Source organism: Brassica napus, chromosome A9 (genome assembly GCF_020379485.1).
Source record: "Brassica napus cultivar Da-Ae chromosome A9, Da-Ae, whole genome shotgun sequence".
Taxonomy (NCBI): domain Eukaryota; kingdom Viridiplantae; phylum Streptophyta; class Magnoliopsida; order Brassicales; family Brassicaceae; genus Brassica; species Brassica napus.
In genome coordinates this window covers 3,643,605-3,664,193 of record NC_063442.1, presented here as the reverse complement: position 1 = coordinate 3,664,193, position 20,589 = coordinate 3,643,605, and the positions used below count along the sequence as shown (strand labels likewise).

Genomic DNA, 20,589 nt, shown 5'->3' with positions numbered 1-20,589 from the left:
TTAATGACAGACAAGTATTTTGCTGGATGATCACAAATAATGTATAAGATTACTAATTGACTAACACTATATAGTTATATAAAAACTTATATTCATCTAAATTCAATTAGATTTTTAGCTAAGAAGCCTCTCTAGATTCTTCACCATTAGAGAAGAAATGTTTTGGCTCCTTAATTTCTTTTTTTTTTGGGGTCAAACTGCTCCCTAATTTCTAATTAGGTTCTTCCTAGACCACTGGTGAGAGTGAAAGACTTGAGACCTTTAATAGCTGAGTGTATTTTGTCCATAGTTTTTTTTTTATGAATATGTTATATCTGATAATTTATTTTTCACATTTAAATTTTAATTATATAATTCAATGAATGTTTTTATAGTTTAATAGCCAAAGAGAAATCTATACTGGAAGTAAATTTGACTGGGCCACAAATGGGCCATTTAAAACATGCCTAGAAAAGGCTTGTATATGAGACTGATGTTGTGTATGAGACTGATGTGGTTTTATTTGAACTATGTTGTAAATAAAGGATTGAGTCTATATATATATATAGAAGAAGAAACTAACCGTTAGTCTTAGAAGTTAATGGTGTTTGCTGATGTTCCTAACGGTTATTTAATATGGTCTCTCTATTGGGACCGGAAGAAATTAAATTCTATAGTAAAGGAGAGTAAATTAAATGTTTTGTTAATAATTCTGTTGGTTTTAGTTACACTACCATGAATATGTAAATCAAACAATTGGATAAGAGGGTAGTCATATTCTTGATTTTCTTCATATTTTGCTCACTAATTTGATAACCTAACTCTAAATACAAAATTACTTTGATGAACTAATCTTTATGTAAACTAAAACATATCTCAGTTTTGGAATTAATTAAAGTAAAGATGAAATATATGATATGTGGTTTAGCATATCATACGATATTAACTCTATTTTAATGGAAAAATCGTCAAAATAGCCTAGTCACTAATCTTATGTGTCGCACTATAAGTTATATCCGGCTTTAGCATATCAATACAATACTAAAAGGGGAATACCCTCAAATTCTAAGCTGTCCACGTCATCAAAAATATTCAACCAATCAAAACATTTCATTTTTGGATATGGGCTTAAAATTTGTTTAGAATGGACTTAGGTGTGTGGGTTTTGTTTGGTTTAGGTTTGGGCTTTTTTTCATCTGTCGATCTTTCCAAAACGTCTGCCGATCTGAAGCTTTAAATCAGCTTATCATGGTCTCATAAACCATGAGTTTTTCTTTCTTCCTCGAGTCTGCAGTCTCCTCCTACGACGCCGCTTTGCATTCTCCGGTCAGATTATGAATACGACGGATCCACATTTAATCACTAACGCCACTCAAGAGTTAGTTTTTTTTTTTTTGCAGATTCAACACAATCGTCAATACCAAAGCTTCAGGAAAGGAAATTAAAGGAAACTATCTCAAATAGGGACAAAGGTAAGAACCAATAACAATCTTTTTTTCTTTAGGAACAATTTTTTTTTTTGAAACACCAGAACCAATAACGATAAACTATACTAACTCATGTCACTCATATGTACTGTTTGACTATTACTTGCAGTTGGTCGAAATGTTAATCCATGGGTTTAAGGTTTGATCCAGTCGTATCAGTGTTGGATTAGTTTGTTACACAAGAAGATACAATAAAGCTAATCTAGAGTCGTATCGGTGTATAGCTTCTGAAGCGTATCTCCTGCTCTCTAATTTCTCCGACCACGTTAAATAGGTTGATTAGGAAAGGGATCCCGCCGGTATTAAGGTAAAAAGTTTGCCTTTTATTTCTGATGCTGCCAAGAAAAGTCCACCGCCCTAGAGAATTATTACAGTGATTTGAGCAGGCCGAAAAGGAAAGACCACATTGACAACACAGCAGATTGATCGTGTGAGACTGATCTTATCTGAAGTCTCAATTTTTTTTTTTGTTCTTCAAAAAAATTGATGTATTTTATATTCAGTTAATTTTCAAGGATATATTGGTGTTGTATAATTGGTTATAAGCTCTGTTTCATATTGTAATTTTATGTAGTCTCAAAAGCATTGTGAAAACAAGATGCTATCGATGCTGTTATGGTTGGAAATTTAGAATACTTGCTCACAAAGAGATAAGGGTTGGTATCAGAGAGATTCACTTTGTCTGCTTTCATAAAATCTACTGACTCACAATGGTTTGGTTTGAGTTTGACATATCTTTCACTGACCATTCACACCAAGAAGAACTTCTTCTGGACAGGCATGCCTTAATTGAAACATATGTCCTCCAAGACATGATACTGTAATACAATATAAACATAAAGATGACTGGTTAATATCTGTCTATTTACTTCTATTTTTGGCTTTAATCTTATGTAGTATTGGTTTTCTTATAGGGGATCAACTTGCTATTGCCAAATAGACTCGACATAGGCTTGGTATGGGATCAAACATGTATCCATCAGCATCAGCTTCTCTACTTAGTAATCACAAAGACGAAAGCCTAGCTGATGTTCCCGTTGAACAGTTGATTGAGAATGTTGATGCCTTTGCTGCTGTCTTCCCAGGTTGGTTAAGAAGAGTTTTTTTTTGTTCATGAACATGATCTCTCTCTCTCTCTACAGCGATGTTATTGTTTATGTTTCAGCCAGAGAAAAAGTACGAGATTGTGAAGAAGTTGCAAGAATTGAAGCATATATTTAGGATGACTGGTGATGGATGCTCTCCTGCTTTGAAGAGAGCCAATAGTGGTATCGATGTTGCTGCTGCTACAGATGCTGCACGAGGCGCTTCTGATATTGTTCTCACGAAGCCTTGACTCAGTGTTATCATCAGCGCATTGTAACCACTCAAGCTATTTTCCAAAGAATAATGAGCTATACAGTCAGTGCTCTCTTTTAAGCTATAGTTTTCCACTGTATCTCTTCTCCAATCTCACTTTGTTTTCCCATGTTGTTTTATAACAGATTTATGCAGTCTCAATCACCATTCGTACAGTGGAAAGTAAACAACCTTGCATGTATTTTTAAACATCTTCAACTCTTCCTGTTTACGTTCTCTTTGTACCTCTTTTATGGTTTGGGTTCACGCTCATTGCTTTAATATGGACAGTGAGTATCTCTCTTTTAAAACTTCCTCCAAGTGCTTTAAATGTTAACTGCTCCACATGTACAATCATGACTATCTCAAAGGAAAAAGTCATGCTTTCTCCTACACCAGATAGCTGGAAAATCAAATAAATCTTTGCAACTGGCATTGTCTTTGGAGGCTATTGGCTTTAGTGGCCATCTTTTTCTTTTGTGCTGCTTACAGAACCAACTTCTTCCCGGTATCTAAAATATACACAATCTTTCTCTTTCTTTTTCTTCAGTCAACTTCTCCATCACACAGGCATAACTAGCTCTCTTTGTTCTTTCTTTAGAGAACGTTCCATGTGAGAGACTTGAGAGGCAATGAACATGAAATGATGTTTGCTTTGTACTTACAAGTCAGTATTGTGAGCCAAGCCCTTATATATTCATCACTTGATTAAGAGATACGTATTTTGTAGAATGACCTGATTTCTAATTACAAAAGCGGAGTATTCTCAATTCATATTTACGATATGCATATGAGTAGTCATCTCTGTGTCTCTTGATGTACCGTCGCAAGAACTTGCGAGTCGGAGTTCAATACTTTTTTTTTTTGGCGACAGTCGGAGTTCAAAACAATTCAGCTTATTTGTGAATAATTTTTGTTAAATTCTCTGAGTATTATACATCTAACTACGGGTCATTTATAATGTTGTCAAGAATTTGAGTGTCATTTATTAAGTGCCAACTTCTGAAAGTATTTTACATTGCTATGGTTACTGTTTTTGCTTTCTTGGTTACAAATATGTTCTATACTAATTCAACTTTATATTGTACGCTGAAATTTTTCTTGAAACATGTAATAATAATTAACTTAAGATACGCTTAGACTTATACCAATGAACCCATCTTAAATTTTATAAGAAGCATTATGCTTACGACGAACCTTGGAGCAACTCCGATGGTGGGTTTTTACCATGCAGTTGTTAAGTTATATATTGGTGTATGTATATAAAAGTATACTAAAATTCTTGGAAAAAAAACCAATAATATCTTATTTAACATATTATTGATTGGATTTCCAAGAATTTTAGTATATAATTAATTAAATAATAATTATTATATATACATACATTAATATGTAACTTAAGAACTCCATTTTAAAAAAACTACTTTTGGAAGTGCTCTTATAGTATTGCGTAAATTACTATTTTATAAAACCAAACTCTTATATAGATTTAATTTTAAATCTTAATTTAACTATATGCAAAATGTAAGGTAAGATAAATACTTTTTATTCAAATTTATATGTAATAATACATATGTTTTTGTTCAAATAATAATAGATATGAATATATTTAAATTATAATCTTGAAAAGGTTTTTATTTATTTCTTTTGGTTAAAATATATTAAATCAAATTCTATAAAATTAAAAGAAAGTTTGGTTAGATATATAATTATTCAAATAAAAAACTAAATAATATTTTAAAATTTGTAGATATTAATAAGAAACTAATGGTATTGAGATTATAAAATTACAATTTAAAAAAAAATGGCATAAAATTTTGAATAATTTGTAGTAAAAATTACATGATATATAAAAAATATTTAAAAAATTAAAATTATAATAATATTTTTGTTCCTTTTTTTGAACAGCATTTTTTTCCTACTATTGTATTATTTATTGTTATATTAATGATGATTTATGAGTTATTAACATATTTTTAAAAACTTACCAAAAATATAAATCAACATTAAATATAAATATACATGCCACAACTAAATTTAAAGCATGTCATCATAGTTAAAATAACATGTCAGCATTTTCTTTTCCGAAATCAATACAGTAATGACACATAGCAAATCACTTCTAAAATAATGTTTTGGAGATTTAATCGGTAAAATGTGTTATTTAAAGGTTACCGGTTTTCTCAGTAAATCATCCCAAGACTCTCTTCATTTCATCTAGATGTTGGAGAAGAAACATAACAAATACTGAAATCGATGTTGCAAAATACTAATATTATCAAGGATATTTTGTTCTAAATTTCTTTCTCGCATGACAAAGAAAATAATGACATGATTCTTACAACTCATCTCATGACCATTGTATCTTCAATCATTGTATTTCAATTGTTTCTAATTCCACCACTTTCTAAAGAAAGATAAAAACAAATCGATATAGATACTAATTATATAATGAAAATCCAAGGATCAATGCAAAAGAAAACCTAATTTTCAATAGCGTAAGTAAAAATTCATTGTTAGTAGAAAAATAAAAACTCAATTATTCCAAATTTAAATTAGTTGCCAATTTAACCGTTTTTTTCATATGACCCTCAATCAAAAATATAATAATAATAATAAATTTTGAGTTCTAATTCTCTTAAATTTGATTGACAGAAATAATTTAAATTTTTAATATTTATCTGAGGATTTTTATTTTTATAATCAGTACCATCGTATATGTATACACTCAAATAAAAATACTAAAAACATAAATTAAATTAAAAATTATAAAATAACCCGGGCGTAGCCCAGGAAAAGCCCTAGTATTTATAACAAAAAAAACTTATGCCAGCTCATCCGAAAAAAAGATTATACCGTTTGAAAGTAACTTAGTTATTAATTCTATGTGTCGCATTATTAACACAATGAGATTGACTACAAGGGTTTGAACTTTGAGTTGTTGCCGTTTGGTAGCGGAAGTATGATGTGTCCTGGTATGGCTTTGGCACACCTGACTCTTATCAACCTTCTTTATCGATTTGATTGGAAGCTTCCAGAAGGGATGGAGATAGAAGATGTTGATCTTGAAGAATCGTATGGGCTTGTGTCTCCCTAGAAAGTTCCACTTCAACTTGTCCCGGTTCTTACTCAGTGGAGTTAATGCTATCCTTGGTTTTATATAGTTGAAGCAGTATGTAACCGTAATAACTATCATTTGTAAATCCATCGTTTAGCACCTTGTTTTCATATAGTTCAACCTTAATAACTATCATATATAAACGCATAGCTTTTAGCACATTGTCTTTGATAACTACGCAACTTCTCATGACCGTTACTTCTGGTTCAAACTTATCTACCAAATTAATGAATATTTATAAGTATTTTGCTAGAATGAGCACAAATAATGTATAACATGACGACTAACTGACTAACGCCATAGATATAAAAAAAACTTGTATTCATCCAAATTCAATTAGACTTTTCGCTCAGTAACCTATCTAAATTTTTCACCATTAGAGAACAAACGTTTTGGCTCCCTAATTTCTAATCAGGCTTCCTCTTATACCAGTGGTGAGAGTGAAAGACTTCAATAATTGAGTCTATTTTCTCCATGTTTTTTAAATGAATATGTTAATATTAAAATATCAATTCTGTCAAATAACCATTTTTAAATTTTTATCATAAAAATAGTACTAAAAATACCAAAATAACTTCTTTTTATTTTGAAAATTTTAATTTTATTTTTTAATTTGAAACTATATCCCAAAAATTTTACCTATTAACTCTAAACCCTAACTTAGAGTCCGTAAGTCTAGATTAGGTAATCCTAGAATAAAAATATATTTTTACCCTTTAATAAAACTTATTTTGGTCATTTTTTTCATTGAATGCTATTTTTCTGACAAAAACTTTTAAAAAATCTATCATAGGAAATTTCTCATATCTTAAAATTCGAAAATAATGAGAAAAAAAGAAAAAAAAGAAAGGTAAAAGTAAAAAAAAAAATCCAAGAATTCAAAACTTATATCTGATAAAAAATTTCTGTCGAAATATATAATTAAATTAATGTTTATGTAGTTTAATACCATCAGGTATCCGTATATCTAAACCGGAAGTAAATTTATTGGGCCAGTTAGAACAGGCCCATTAATCAAAAGGCCTTGAGATTACTCGAAATTGCTTCACCAGACCCGAGATTTGACGGAAGGGTAAGCAACCGATTCAGAACAGAAGAACAACTCAGTGAGCGAAAGAGAGAGAAGAGGAAGAGAGAAGAAGAATGGATCCAGAGCAAGTGGACGAGTTCGTAATGGGCTACTTGAAGAAGAAAGGCTTCAACAGCGCAGCTAAACAGCTTCAAGAAGCTCTTCACCACAACAATGGCGGCACCTTCAATTCCACGGATTACCATAACGATCCTGAGCTCACCAAGCTCATCCGCTCCTTCTCCCAGTAATCTCTCTCTCTCTTTCTCTATTGTTTATGTTTCAATTCGAATTTCGATTTAATTTTTGGGGAATTTTGTGTGGTTATGTGTGAAATTTGAAACCCTAAATGTTGAGAAATTTTCTTATCAATTTGTAGTTTTTGGGGAATAAATTAGATGTTTGTTGATGCAATTTTGTTTTTTGCAGATCAGAGAATGATCCAACTCGGTACCGTGATGGTTACAGCAAACTTAGGTCATGGGCATATAACTCGTTGGATCTATATAAAGTCAGCATTTTTTTATATCCCTTCTTAGTCTCGTTTTGTTTTGAGCCTTTTAGAAAACTAATGAGTTGCTTTTGGATTTGTAGCATGAGTTGCTCCGAGTGATGTATCCTGTGTTTATTCATTGTTACATGGATCTTGTTGGTAAAGGACACACTCGAGAAGGTACTTCTCAAAGTCACAACAATTTCACATTTTGAGCTTTTTTTTTTGATTCTCGTTTCTGGAAACAGTGCTTATTTTGCTTGTGTTCCAGCGAGAGCCTTCTTTAACAGCTTCCGGAAAGATCATGAAATGATACATTTACGGGATCTTCAGAAGCTGGAAGGCGTTCTTGTTCCTTCTCATCTAGAGGTTTTTAAAGCTAACCTTATAATGTTGATAAAGGATTCTTTTTTTTTAATCTTTTTCCTTTTTTTTCAACTGTCTTGTGACCTTGGTTCTTATCAGGAGATGGAGTTTGCTCGTTCTCTTAGACAAAGCAAGGTCAACATCAAGATTTGTCAGGTAAACTAAAGTGGAAAATGATTACTAGCTGTTGTTACTGGCAAATGCTTCGAGGTTTCTGGTCTGATTAATTGGATTCCATGGCTGCAGACTTCTAATATGTTTGCTTAATGTTGCAGTATTCATATGATCTGTTGCTTCAGTATCTACATAGGACGGAATCTACTTTAATGCTTGGTATTATTAACGAGCACATCAATTTCCAAGGTAATTGTGTTACTTTCTCGTATATATGCCTAAGCCTGTAGCATATATCTGAGTAGCAGACTGAGTCCACTGTTTTTTCGTGGGTCATTTGTTGCAGTCTACTCGGGACAACCAAATTCCTCATCTGATGACATAGACGCTGTCACCATTGTTGGGAGTTTTCAGGAGACAGCTGATCACATTAATCAAAAAGAAATACAGTGGGGAGTATGTATTTTCTTAAGGCTTCTTTTACTCTCTCTCTTTTTTTTTTCTGGATGGATGCCTGTTGATACCTCATCCGAGCAAAGATATTATACTTGCGAAGTCGCTAACTACATGTGCGTTTTTCTTTCATAGTTGCTTGAAGACTCGCTCGAAGATCGCCTCGAGAAGACGGGAAGTCTACTGTCTGATTCTGAGAAGGGACAAGGAGAAAGTAAAGACGGGGACGTGGACGATAGTAAGGTGATAAGAAGCTTCAACTTAGATCAATAATTTTCTGGACGAAAAGTTCCATATTCACTCGTCAGTTGATACCGTGTTCAGAAAAGATCCAACGAAATTGGAAAGCAAGGCTCTTCCTTAAAAAAGTTAAAGAAGGACAAAGCAGGAAATGCAACAGCAAAGGTTGCACGTCAGGAGACCAGCATAGTATCGCCGGCACCACGTGTGAAACCGGAACTTGCCTTGCCAGTCATGTAATTTTGAATCCCTTAAACTCATTTTTGTGTTAGGATTTTATGAAAGAGTAATGAACAGACAATATATATGGACGATGCATGACTGATTAAAGGAGAAAATAAATATAGTAGGTGTGAAAAACTTAATCTACTGTAACTTAGATTTTTTTCCATCTTAATTTTCTTTATGTCAGGTCAACGGATGTAGAAGAATCCATCCTTGAAGACCTGAGAAACCGTGTGCAGTTGAGTAGTGTTGCAATGCCATCTGTCAGCTTTTATACATTTGTTAATACTCATAACGGGTAATGTCCTCATCTCCTCCTAATGTTTTGCTGCTTATTTGCAACTTGTTGCTCACTCATTTATCGCCCCCCAGCTTAAACTGTGCATCTATATCTCATGATGGTTCTCTGGTTGCTGGTGGCTTCTCAGATTCATCAATAAAGGTATCTTATTCTTGAATGGTTGTATATTTTTTCCTCCTTTTGTTTTCTTACTCTCCGAAATGATATCTAATTGATGATTATGGTGTTCAGGTCTGGAACATGGCGAAGATAGGACAAGCTGGTAGTGGTATGTTTTTAATGACATTCATTGTGATAACAATTATTTTGACGTCCGCAATTAAAAAGGATACATTCTTCATACATTTCCCTTGTTCGTTTTTTTTTCATGATTCTTGTTTGTGTTTCCATGAGAAATTATAGACACTAATGCTGTCTGGTTCAGGTGCTTTGCAAGGTGAAAGTGATACAAATGATCAAAACGTTGGACCAAATGGCAGAAGAAATTATACATTATTACTGGGTCACTCAGGGCCAGTTTACTCGGCCACTTTCAGTCCACCTGGAGATTTTGTATTATCTTCTTCAGCAGATACAACGAGTATGTATATGTCTTTCCCTCTACATATCCCTATACTCCGTCATTAGTTTGGAGTTTTCTTAGTTACCAACCATGTATTCACAAGTGCAGTACGGCTGTGGAGCACACAACTAAATGCCAATCTTGTGTGCTACAAAGGTCACAATTACCCTGTATGGGATGTCCAGGTATAACTGTTCAATTTTCACACATTTGTCTTATATAAACTGGAATTTATGAAGAACGGTCATGTATATATACTCGTTTCATGGTGCAGTTTAGCCCTTTCGGGCATTACTTTGCAAGCTGTTCTCATGATCGCACTGCACGGATTTGGTCGATGGACCGAGTACAACCTCTGCGGATAATGGCAGGGCATCTATCTGATGTTGATGTAAGCGTCTCCCTCACGATCGTTAGGGTTTTAATTTACAGAGTTTAAATAAAAGGGACCGTTTGAGTTATTAATTCATGCACGGCATTAGTCTACCGTGTCACAGTTTAAATGGTTGCCTAACACTTTGCATTGTTTATTGACTTAGATTAGTAGCTTTTCGTATTTTTAATTTGGCCCTGGCAATCATAAGTTATGAATCGACCAGTTTATAGTTTTTTTTGGAGAAAACTACCAGTTTATAGTTGATTTAGAGATTGTCATCTAAGCTCGTTGAAGTCATAAGGTTACGTTGGATTACTTAACTATTTGGATTGACAGTAATACAAATAAGCGATCTCAGTTTCCATTTGGATAACTATTGATGTGCCTTTCATGTACTTGTCAAAATCCTTGTTTCAGTGTGTACAGTGGCATCCCAATTGTAACTACATTGCGACCGGTTCTAGTGATAAGACGGTGAGACTCTGGGATGTGCAAACTGGGGAATGTGTCAGGATATTCATTGGGCACAGGAGTATGGTTTTATCATTGGCGATGTCACCAGATGGGAGATATATGGCCTCTGGTGATGAAGATGGAACCATAATGATGTGGGACCTCTCAACAGCTCGCTGCATCACACCTCTCATGGGCCATAATTCATGTGTATGGAGTCTCTCTTACAGGTGAGACAGCGAGATAAGCAGGAAATTATTTTCTTTTATCACTCAGTTAGGGAGGATTCTCGTTATAGGTTGTGGAGAGTGATGATATAGGGTCGCTGGGCTTGGTTGGCATAGTGAACCCGCAAACTGCACTTCCAATGATCCAAGAACCTGTTTTTTTTTCTGTTACAGCGGCGAGGGGTCTCTTCTGGCTTCTGGATCTGCGGACTGCACAGTGAAACTGTGGGACGTCACTTCAAGCACCAAATTGACCAAGGCCGAGGAAAAGTGAGTTTACTCCGTTCTAAAGGTGTATAACATTGTTCTCTTTGAATCGTAGTTTGTTTTATTATAATGATTTTATCATGTTGTTGATCAGAAATGGAAACACAAACAGACTGCGCTCACTCAGGACTTTCCCCACGAAGTCCACACCAGTTCACGCTCTCAGAGTAAGTTATACTCTCTTTACAAGAATTAGTTTTAACTCTGGATTCTCTGCGAAGTGTATCATCTTGTTCTTGTAAATAAATCAAACCATTAACTTGATTAGAACCAAAGTTTGAGGGCGTGTGCTAAATAATTTGATTCGTCATATAGGACCTTTCCTTAATAGCATTACAAAGTTCTCTGATCAAGCATATGCTAAAACTCTTTTTTTGTGTGTGTGTGTTTACATTGGTACAGTTTTCTCGGAGAAATCTGCTGTTTGCTGCAGGAGCGCTCTCAAAACCCGCAAGCTGATATAAAACCAAATGGTATCTGAGATTTGCTCCTTTTTACATTCTTGCAAGCTGTTGTAGATCAGAAGAAATCAAGTGTAGAATAGTCAGTTCTCTTGATACTCTTATCATTATCTCCAAAAGGTTTACTTGTTTATGGCCTTGGCTTGTCATTTCTAAATTCCAAAGATGTTGAGATTCTCTTAGTAAACTACTATGTAACCAATCCGGAAATCACTTGGAGCATGTTTGGTTTGTAGGATTTTCCAAAAAAAAAAAAAAAAACCTTTTGAAAGACATTAACTCAAGTTTTGGATGAAGACACCAACAGTAGATCTGGTTAATATATGATTAGACATGTGTAAAAAAAATGATTAGACATTTGTATTCTTTGTATAATTGCATGTTGGGGATGTGTTTCTACATATCTTAACATCATCTTCCCCACTCCGATTTCTCATTAACCTTTTTATTTTCTTTCAGAAACATACATGATGCATATCTAGTCTGTCACAGTCTGCATAAAGTCTAGTCACTGGGCAACTATAATAAGCTTTCTCTAACTCACATTACTTGCCACTCCAAAAATCAGATCATTATATTGCTGTGACAAGCAAACTAGGGACTCCTTTAACGGAGAGTTAGAGATATATTAGTAACTTAGAATATAACGTCCCCACCATGTATGCATTATAAGTATAAGCAAAACTAGTGAATTTGAAAAGAATTTGCAATTGAAAACTCTGAATCAGCTTTTACCATTTCTGTGTCGGCCATTACTCATTAGTAACGTTGGACCCACCAAGTATGGTCGCAGATGGCAAACGACAATTACACAATCTAACCATTAGATATTTCCATATTCATTACAATTTGCAAGCTAAAGTACATCCTTTGGTAAATAAGTTTAAGCTAAAGATTTGGATATGTTAAGTGGTGTGCTATAACATAAACCCCCAGTCGAAGATGCTGAAATAATAATAAAAAAACCTTTGCTCAGTGCCCAAGTGGGTTTTATATTGCTGACGTGGTGTCCAAAAGAGAAGTTCTGATTGGTGGAATAAAGCGACTTTCTCCATGCAACCTAGTTGTATTTCATGATGAAATAAGTGGGAAACCAAACTTTGTATTGACGAATGATCTACACTCTTTAGACGATAAAGAAAGAAGAGCGTGGAAGTTTCATAAATATTTTTTTTTCCTTTAACGTCTCACACAAACAAAAGGTTGATCTCTCTCATAAAGATAAGTTAATTCTTTTTCTTTTTTGGACAAAAGATAAGTTATTCTTTATAAGTCATATAGTTCTAGTTAAAGTATCTCACTAAGATACATAATATTGAAACAGATCTGCCCAAGATTATCATTAATCAAATAAAGAGATTTTCAAACCGATTATCACCCATGTTATTTGTGAGTGGTTTACAAGATAATATATAGTATATTGGTGTAGATCTCCCTGGATGATTTTTTACTAAACACAACTAATTATAAAATGTCAAAAAGTAATGATAGCAAAATATCCAGGGTGAGGGGCATACACTTGCTTAACTAAATCCGAATAACGCTATATACTCTGTAATCCGAATAACGCTATATCCAGGGTGAGGGGCATACACTTGCTTAACTAAATCCGAATAACGCTATATCCAGTTTGATCTACGGTCTGGCCTCTTAATAGAGAGTATAAAAGAACAGAAGAAAAAACGATTGAAGGAAAGACCAACAAGAGAAGCTAGAGGGGACAGAAGTGGCCACTTACCACGTGGAGTTACATAAAGTATTCATAAACTGACCTGAAAATAATTTAGATGGTCCATTTCCAGTACATATATATTTTCTTTTGGACATCAATCCTTTAAAATTTATTGTCATTTTCCTCTCCTGTCATTTCATCAGATGTACTAGCTTCATAACTGTTTTCAGTACTGCTTCATTTTTTCAGTTGTCGTTTGTAATCCACTTAAAGAAAATACTGCACATACACCAACTTACCAGTTTCAACTTATTGATCATGGCCAAGGACTAAAGGGGTTGCCCTAACCTGATGACCTGATTGGGTTATTAACGTATATATATAAGGTATAAATGTAGATGGTGGAGTTCCAATAAGCTTAGCTTTTAAGTGTTTTGTGAAAAGTGTGTGATAGCAAACCAAACCGACCTATCGCTCTCATCTCCATAGTACTTTGGTCCAATACTTGTTATTACAAAAATATCTAAGAAAATGTTTTACTATTAGGGCATTATTTTCTTTGTCTATTCCTTTCTAATACCATCTACTTCTGCTTCTGTTTACAGATAAAAGCTTCTTTCATAGCTATTAATAATAGAAAGAGAGAGAGGGAAGAAATCATCACTTGGAAAAGAAAAAATAATATGTTCTCTTTTTAGCCCTCATGAACATTTCTAGGGAGAAGCAACTGCCTTCAGATCCCTCTTGCATGGCTTCCTCCACAGCTTTTCCATGTCAAGATTCTCTAAACCAGAGGCAAGAACAGAGTTTTAAGGATGAAGAAGCAGACGTTAACGATTCTACTCAAGAACTCAATCTCCTCGACTGCATAGACACGAGTATCGATGTTAACCAGAGTTATAACGGGTCGATTACACCCACGGAACACAAACTATTCTCATGCAACTACTGTCAAAGATCTTTCTATAGCTCACAAGCACTTGGTGGTCACCAAAACGCACACAAGAGAGAGAGGACGTTGGCAAAGAGAGCGCAACGAATGGGAGCCTCAGCTTCGGCTTTTGGACATCCTTACGGTTTCTCTCCAGTTTCTTTCCATGGACAATACAATAACAGGTCTTTGGAAATTCAAGCGCACTCGATGAGCCACAATATAAGTTCATATAACGGGTTTGGTGATCATTATGGTCATATCAACTGGTCAAGACTACCACTTGATCAACAACCAGCAATAGGTAAACTTTCTTCAGTGGATCATTTTCATAATCATCATCAGCATCATCATCAGATGATGATGATGATGGATCCTTCAGTAACTACACGGTCCAATAACATGGCTAGATCATCGAGCAACATAGGAAGGAATCTAGTAGGGTCACTGACTCTTGAACAATGGCAAGGAGACGAAGGATTGTTTAGCACAATTCAGGAAGAGAAACAGAATCTTGACTTATCCCTCAAGCTTTAAATGTCTTTTTCTTGATTCTTGCATTTAGTAGTATCTTTTACTGTGTTTTCATTGATTGTTATCAATTAACACTCTTATGTGTATATGTTCCTGTCTAATAAAAATATCTAATGTACATCTTTTCACGTATCTACTTAGTCTTGGATTTTTCGACTATACATACATAGTGGATTTCATGTAGACACACAGCAACAGTGTAAAGCATATGCTGCATATTTAATCTAATTCCTAGAATTGGAAAAGAAATGTGTATAGAGTAAAGGAAAATAGAAGACATTGAGATCTGAGGGAAGATTTGGTTCTATTTGACAAGAAAAAGGAAATAATATTATAATGTCAAAGTTGGTTTACCTAAAAGTTAGAACAATCATTCTATTTACTTAAAAGTTGCTACGAAGACACTCGAACAGAACCAAACATATGTAATAAAAAGAAGATAGTTGCTGCGTAGGATGATTGTGACACTAAAAGCAAAGAGTACTATAGAAGAAAACTGAAACTTTTTTTTTGAATGAACTGAAACATATTATCACTAAAGCATCCAATGCTTCTCTTTGTTAGACCCCAAAGTGGTGTAAACTATGACAACGAATGACCTTTCTTTTTTTGGCCCTCGAGGATAATTACTAAACGAGTCCGTGCACGCCACACACACACAGACACACAAGCAAATTAATTTTGCATAAAAGGTGACACATTAGCAAAAGCAAGCGACTATCTAAAGGGGTGAAAGAACTATACATTTTAAAAGAGGCAAATGTAATGCTTAAGTACTGACTCCAACATTGTGTATTTTCCTGAAATTGCATGTAATATAAAGAACGGCACCAATAGATTGGATTATCTTCGTGGGTTTTCTTAAGCATGGATAACTTAATAAAAGGCCATCTCATATTTCATATGTTCAGAAAGCATTACCAAAAAAAAACGACACATATTGCTTTCATCACCAACGACTTCACGTGTTTTTTCTAAAATTGGTCGAAGATAATTGAATCAAGTAAGTCTCTATCATGTCTTTTTCCACCACTAGTAAACAATTTAGTGGCAGGAAGAAGATATGCTTGTTTGTATTCACAGAGATAAAGAAACAAATATATATAGTCAGAACGAACCAAACTCATACAGTTCCATGGATAAATCCAAGAAGAGCACAAGTGGACGATCGCACATCCAAAACATGTAATGTAACAAAACCTGACAAGCCATTCGAAAATCATCTTCTTGTTTGTTATCGTTTTGGCCCCAAATCTTTCTTTGATGCAATCTCACTCACACTTGCCCTACACATAACCAAAATAAGTAGAATCAGTTTCACTGATCAAATCATTTGGCTACTTAAATAAGACGCCCACCAGCGGAAAAAAAAAAACTAAACGGCAAGGGAAGTGGGCCGGGAATGTGGGAGAAAGTAGCCTCTTTGAGTTGGGCCCCAAGGCCCAGAGACTTGTTTTCAATGTTTACAAAGATCATATAATCAACTAAACATGTCTAAACTTAATAATCTCTCTTGTTTCTATCAAATATCTCAAGTAATATTGCTAGTAGGAAATGACAATTCTGCTATTAACGAGTTCAAGTCCAATCTCAAATCTGCATTTAAACTTTGAGACATTGGTCCAGCAAATTACTTTTTTTTTTTGGGTTTGAGAATACACGCAACAACATTGGTATTGGGAAATATACTTTAGAACTTCTTGGATGATGGTTTACTAGGCTGCAAGCCTCTTTTAGTACCTATGGAACTTAATCTCAAGATATCTTCTGATGATTGTGTTCCACTTGAGGATTCTTCGGTGTTCACGGGTATCGCAGACTTTTGTATTTGACGCATACCCAACTTGATATCACTTAATTATGATGTGCATAGTTTGCGTCAATACATGTTTGCTCCACACACTGTTCAGCTAATAAGATTATATCTGAAGAATGATCCATGCGAAGGTTTATTTTACTCTACTTCACCTTATCTCCATCTTACTGCTTTCTCTGATCTAAACTGGGTTGCTTATCCGGATTCTCGTTTTTCTACTACCGGATATTGTGTGTTTTTTTTTGCTAAAATTTGGTACGGATATTGTGTGTTTCTTGGTGATTCACTCATCTCTTGATTTTTCAGGAAACAACTAATAATGTCGTAGCAGTTCAGAAGTAGAATATCGCACTATGGCTGATACTACATGTGAGTTAGTTTGGCTGACATCTTTGTACTTCATGATCTTCATCGTCCTCCATCAACTGCATCCACTCTTCTCTGTGATAACCAATCAGCCTTACATAATGTTTCACCTCCACTGAAACACTCACTGAGAATGATTGCCATGTGGTCTATGAAAGGATACAAAATGGTTTTGTGAAGATTTTACAATATTAGGTAGATAATCAACTTGATAATATCTTCATGTCCAACCGGGTTTGTTCTAATAATAACAATGTTTTAGTAATAAGGACGATACTAGAATCCATACATATTAGTATATTACAGAACCGGCCTTAGATTTATAGGACTTGAAATACCCCTTAAATAATCTATGTTTATAGTTTTCTTAACTAATTTGGAGGGTCAAGTGATACATGTTAGTTTGCATTTTAGGGGCTGAAACGAATGTTTTGAATTGTTATGGCCAGGATCGGTCTTGTATGCAATACTTCTGTTTAAATTTGGGTGAACGAAATACATTTCCATGCACTAGTACGAGACGACATATAACTAGTATCATATAACAAGAATGGAAAAAAACACATTTTCATATGAATATGAATACCTATTCATTCTTTATTTGGTGAGTGCAGTGAAATTTTTATTGGGACAATAGAAAAGGACATTCCTCAAAGGAAAAAGGGTCACAGAAGTTCAAAGAAGTAATGATGATCAACTCACAAGCATGCCCATTATTTTAAATCTCACCTTTACTGCTATAAAATGCTTTAACAAAACATAATAATTGGAATAAACTACACTTTTGTAATTCCCTCCTATTTTTTTCATTATTTATTTATTAATTAATTTACCTTTCTCAAAAGGTTGTGGGGGAAACAAAATCAATTTCCAAACAGGTGTTATAATCATTATAAGTTCCATTCGATAAAGACCTCGATCCAAAAAACAATAGCATCACGTTGAGAAACTAATCTATCTCAGTACTATTGTTTGACAAATTTTGTCACATATAACATGGTTATTTTCTTCTTTTTATCTTTGTTAGTGGATCTATGAGAGTATATATAGTGGCTAAATAATTGTCACGTAGGCAGTATTTTAGTTGTTACCAAATCAATTGAAATCGGTTGCTAGCCTACTGTACAGAACTCCGAGCAAAATAATTTGGAACATCTCATTAGATTTTAAAGAAGTCTTATAATTGCTTTTGACAAACCATTGTAGAATTTATATGAGCTTATAAGTTAAAATTGAGTTATTATAGCGTTTATGTCCCTTTTGTCAACCTTATAAACTATAGGCTTTTGTCACATCTTCGAAGACTTTTTAAAAATCTTCCATCAGTTTTCTTAGTTAGATAAACATACAATTATGTGGTATAATGGTAAATTTAGTTACAAATCAAAGGAGTGTTATTTATTGTAAAAATGATCAGCAGCATACCAAAGATGATAAGAAAGTCTCATCAAATCAAAGCCAAAAGCTGTTCAAATCATAGTTTACCCTGATTATTTATATCATCATCATCATAAGTTATACGATATTGTATATGCATAGCTTGCGTAATTTACTTCTATCTATTTTCAGAATGATATAGATTTATAGTTTAATATCTACAGCATGCAAATAAAGGGGACAAGAAATCTTTTTGCATCCATATAATTCCGAACGTCAAATCATTTATGTGCTGCAATTTAGATGCATTGCATGTTTACTGGTTTATAATTATGTCGTAACGGGCCAACTAACCATACTGAATTATCATTCACTTAAATTCAATTATATATGTTCCTAACAACTGATAAAAACGTGTACATGCTTGCAAGAAGAAACGATCGATCGGAGTGGAGATGCTACCGAATTATAGTAACTGCGTTGTAATTAATCTTTTACTGTGATGCAGACTTGCAGTATTAAATTGTTTAGAAGATATGGTGTAGTAGTGTGGTTATAATTGTTTCACCGTATCCGTCAAACGTTATGTATAGAGAGTGATTGCGGTTGCACATTTTAAAAATCAGCAAGAAGAAAATAACTTTATTTGTGTTAAACCAAACAAAATATTTCAAAACGTTGATTAAACAACAAAACCCTTATGTCACAAATCAAAGAACATAGTTTAATTTAAGATGTGTCGACAGGGCCGGTTCTAGGCCATGTTAGATAAAACATTTGCAATAAATCCCTAAATTTTTTGAAAAAAATTACATATAAATAAGCTTTACAAAAAATTTTAGATTTTCAAATTTGCAAAAAAAAAAAATTACATAGAAACAGTCACATACTCCCAAAATCCCTGGAGCCGACTCTTTGTGTCAGTCCAAAGGTCTGGTTTTAATTTTGGTTTTGAGTCGAATATGTTCTTTTAGGTCAGGTTTCTATTGCTTTTGATTAGTCGTATGGCTGACCAACGTAAGTGCTAGAAACATACAAATCTCTCTAATTTAAAAGTTAGATTTTTGATGGTGGTGTTAGGGACACTCTTTTCTACTTGGCAGCAATCCCAAATTTAAAAGAAAAAAAAATCAAAAGAGTGAGAAATAGAATTTTTAAAGGAAAGAAAAATAAGTCCCACCGTTGAAAAATGAAAACATGCATGAAAAACAGCAAACTAAAAAAAGAATCAAACCCTTCCAAACTCTCTTCTTATGATATATTTCATCCAAATGTTGCATCTTTTTCACTACATAAAATCCCCACTTATTCACACACGAACTCAAAACATAATTCTCATGATTTCTGTTTTTTTTTTCTCAATTGGTTTACATGGAGAATCTGATGCAAAAAAATTGATAACGTTTTCATATCATAAAAATACTATACATTACATAGCATATGATCGATTGCTCTTGTAGAAACAAGAATGAGCGTTTCAAAAGAGGCCAATTCAGATCAAAATGTCTTGAACTGTCACTGCTACTCTCATAACGACGCCGTTGAAGGAAAATGTAATAAAATAAAAATTAATAGAATGACCCTAATAAAGCCGTTTATCACAGCGACTGAGTAGGTAAAACAGAGCGGAGCTCAATGGAACCGTAGTGAAGCAGCTCCTCGATCATTTGCTCGATATCATCTTCCTCCAGTGGCCTGAGATTATGTTGCATATCCACGTCTCCGTCTTCCCACTTGATCTCCGTTACTCCTCCTCTGTTGTACTGATTACCGTCAGACGTCACATTCATGACGCCGTCATATCTAGCGTTCTGCATTTGTGTTTGCGTCTGCGTTTGCGTCCGTTTGGTCAGCTGAAGAGAAGCCATGTAGCATTTGTGGAGTTTAGCGGTGAGAGTGGCGGAGAGTAGCTTAGAAGAGGAAGAAGGAATGGCGTTTGGGTTGTAAGGGAAGTTGGTACGAGCTCTATTGCCACACATTAGCCTAGCTGCCTCGTCGTAGGCTCTTGCCGCATCCTCCGCAGTCTCAAAAGTCCCGAGCCAGATTCTTGTTTTCCTGAAACAAAATAAAAAAAACAAGAATCAGCATAACTTCTTGATATTAAAAAAATGAAAACACGGGTATTATGGTAAAAGACTTACAAGAGAGGGTGGCGAATTTCAGAGACCCAAGAGCCCCAATGTCTCTGTCTCACGCCTCGGAACCGTTGTTGTGGTCGTGCCATTAGAATACTGGGGTTCAGGTGAGTCTATCAAAGTGTTTGTGGGGAATGTAAAGGAGGAAAGTGATGATAGAAGTGAAGGAGCGTTTTGGAAGAGTGAAGGGTGGCTATAAGTACTGTTGGCTTCATGAGAGATGTGTTTT

General features: G+C 34.3%; 3 protein-coding genes and 1 long non-coding RNA gene across 4 annotated transcripts; 3 read left to right on the top strand and 1 right to left on the bottom strand.

Annotated features, from left to right (window-relative positions):
• The first annotated feature begins 290 nt into the window (after positions 1-290).
• On the top strand, positions 291-2,070 carry LOC125577719. The gene is made up of 2 exons (XR_007316117.1): positions 291-1,451; positions 1,576-2,070. It is a non-coding gene; the product is annotated as an uncharacterized LOC125577719 (long non-coding RNA).
• Positions 2,071-6,977: 4,907 nt separating this feature from the next.
• On the top strand, positions 6,978-11,804 carry LOC106365904 (transcription initiation factor TFIID subunit 5). The gene is made up of 19 exons (XM_013805418.3): positions 6,978-7,238; positions 7,421-7,502; positions 7,586-7,664; positions 7,756-7,853; positions 7,950-8,006; positions 8,126-8,213; positions 8,311-8,420; positions 8,553-8,660; positions 8,742-8,893; positions 9,070-9,180; positions 9,255-9,324; positions 9,415-9,451; positions 9,608-9,763; positions 9,854-9,930; positions 10,020-10,136; positions 10,539-10,804; positions 10,976-11,071; positions 11,163-11,235; positions 11,471-11,804. The coding sequence occupies exons 1-19, from the start codon at positions 7,066-7,068 to the stop codon at positions 11,525-11,527; spliced, it is 2,007 nt and encodes a 668-aa protein (XP_013660872.2). The 5' UTR covers positions 6,978-7,065; the 3' UTR covers positions 11,528-11,804.
• Positions 11,805-13,061: 1,257 nt separating this feature from the next.
• LOC106365906 (zinc finger protein 3) lies at positions 13,062-14,759 on the top strand. The gene has a single exon (XM_013805419.3). The coding sequence runs from the start codon at positions 13,905-13,907 to the stop codon at positions 14,667-14,669; it is 765 nt and encodes a 254-aa protein (XP_013660873.1). The 5' UTR covers positions 13,062-13,904; the 3' UTR covers positions 14,670-14,759.
• Positions 14,760-19,606: 4,847 nt separating this feature from the next.
• LOC106365907 (ethylene-responsive transcription factor ERF003) lies at positions 19,607-20,589 on the bottom strand. Its single transcript, XM_013805420.3, has 2 exons — positions 20,367-20,589; positions 19,607-20,280 (listed from the first exon to the last, which is right to left on the bottom strand). The coding sequence occupies exons 1-2, from the start codon at positions 20,447-20,449 to the stop codon at positions 19,824-19,826; spliced, it is 540 nt and encodes a 179-aa protein (XP_013660874.1). The 5' UTR covers positions 20,450-20,589; the 3' UTR covers positions 19,607-19,823.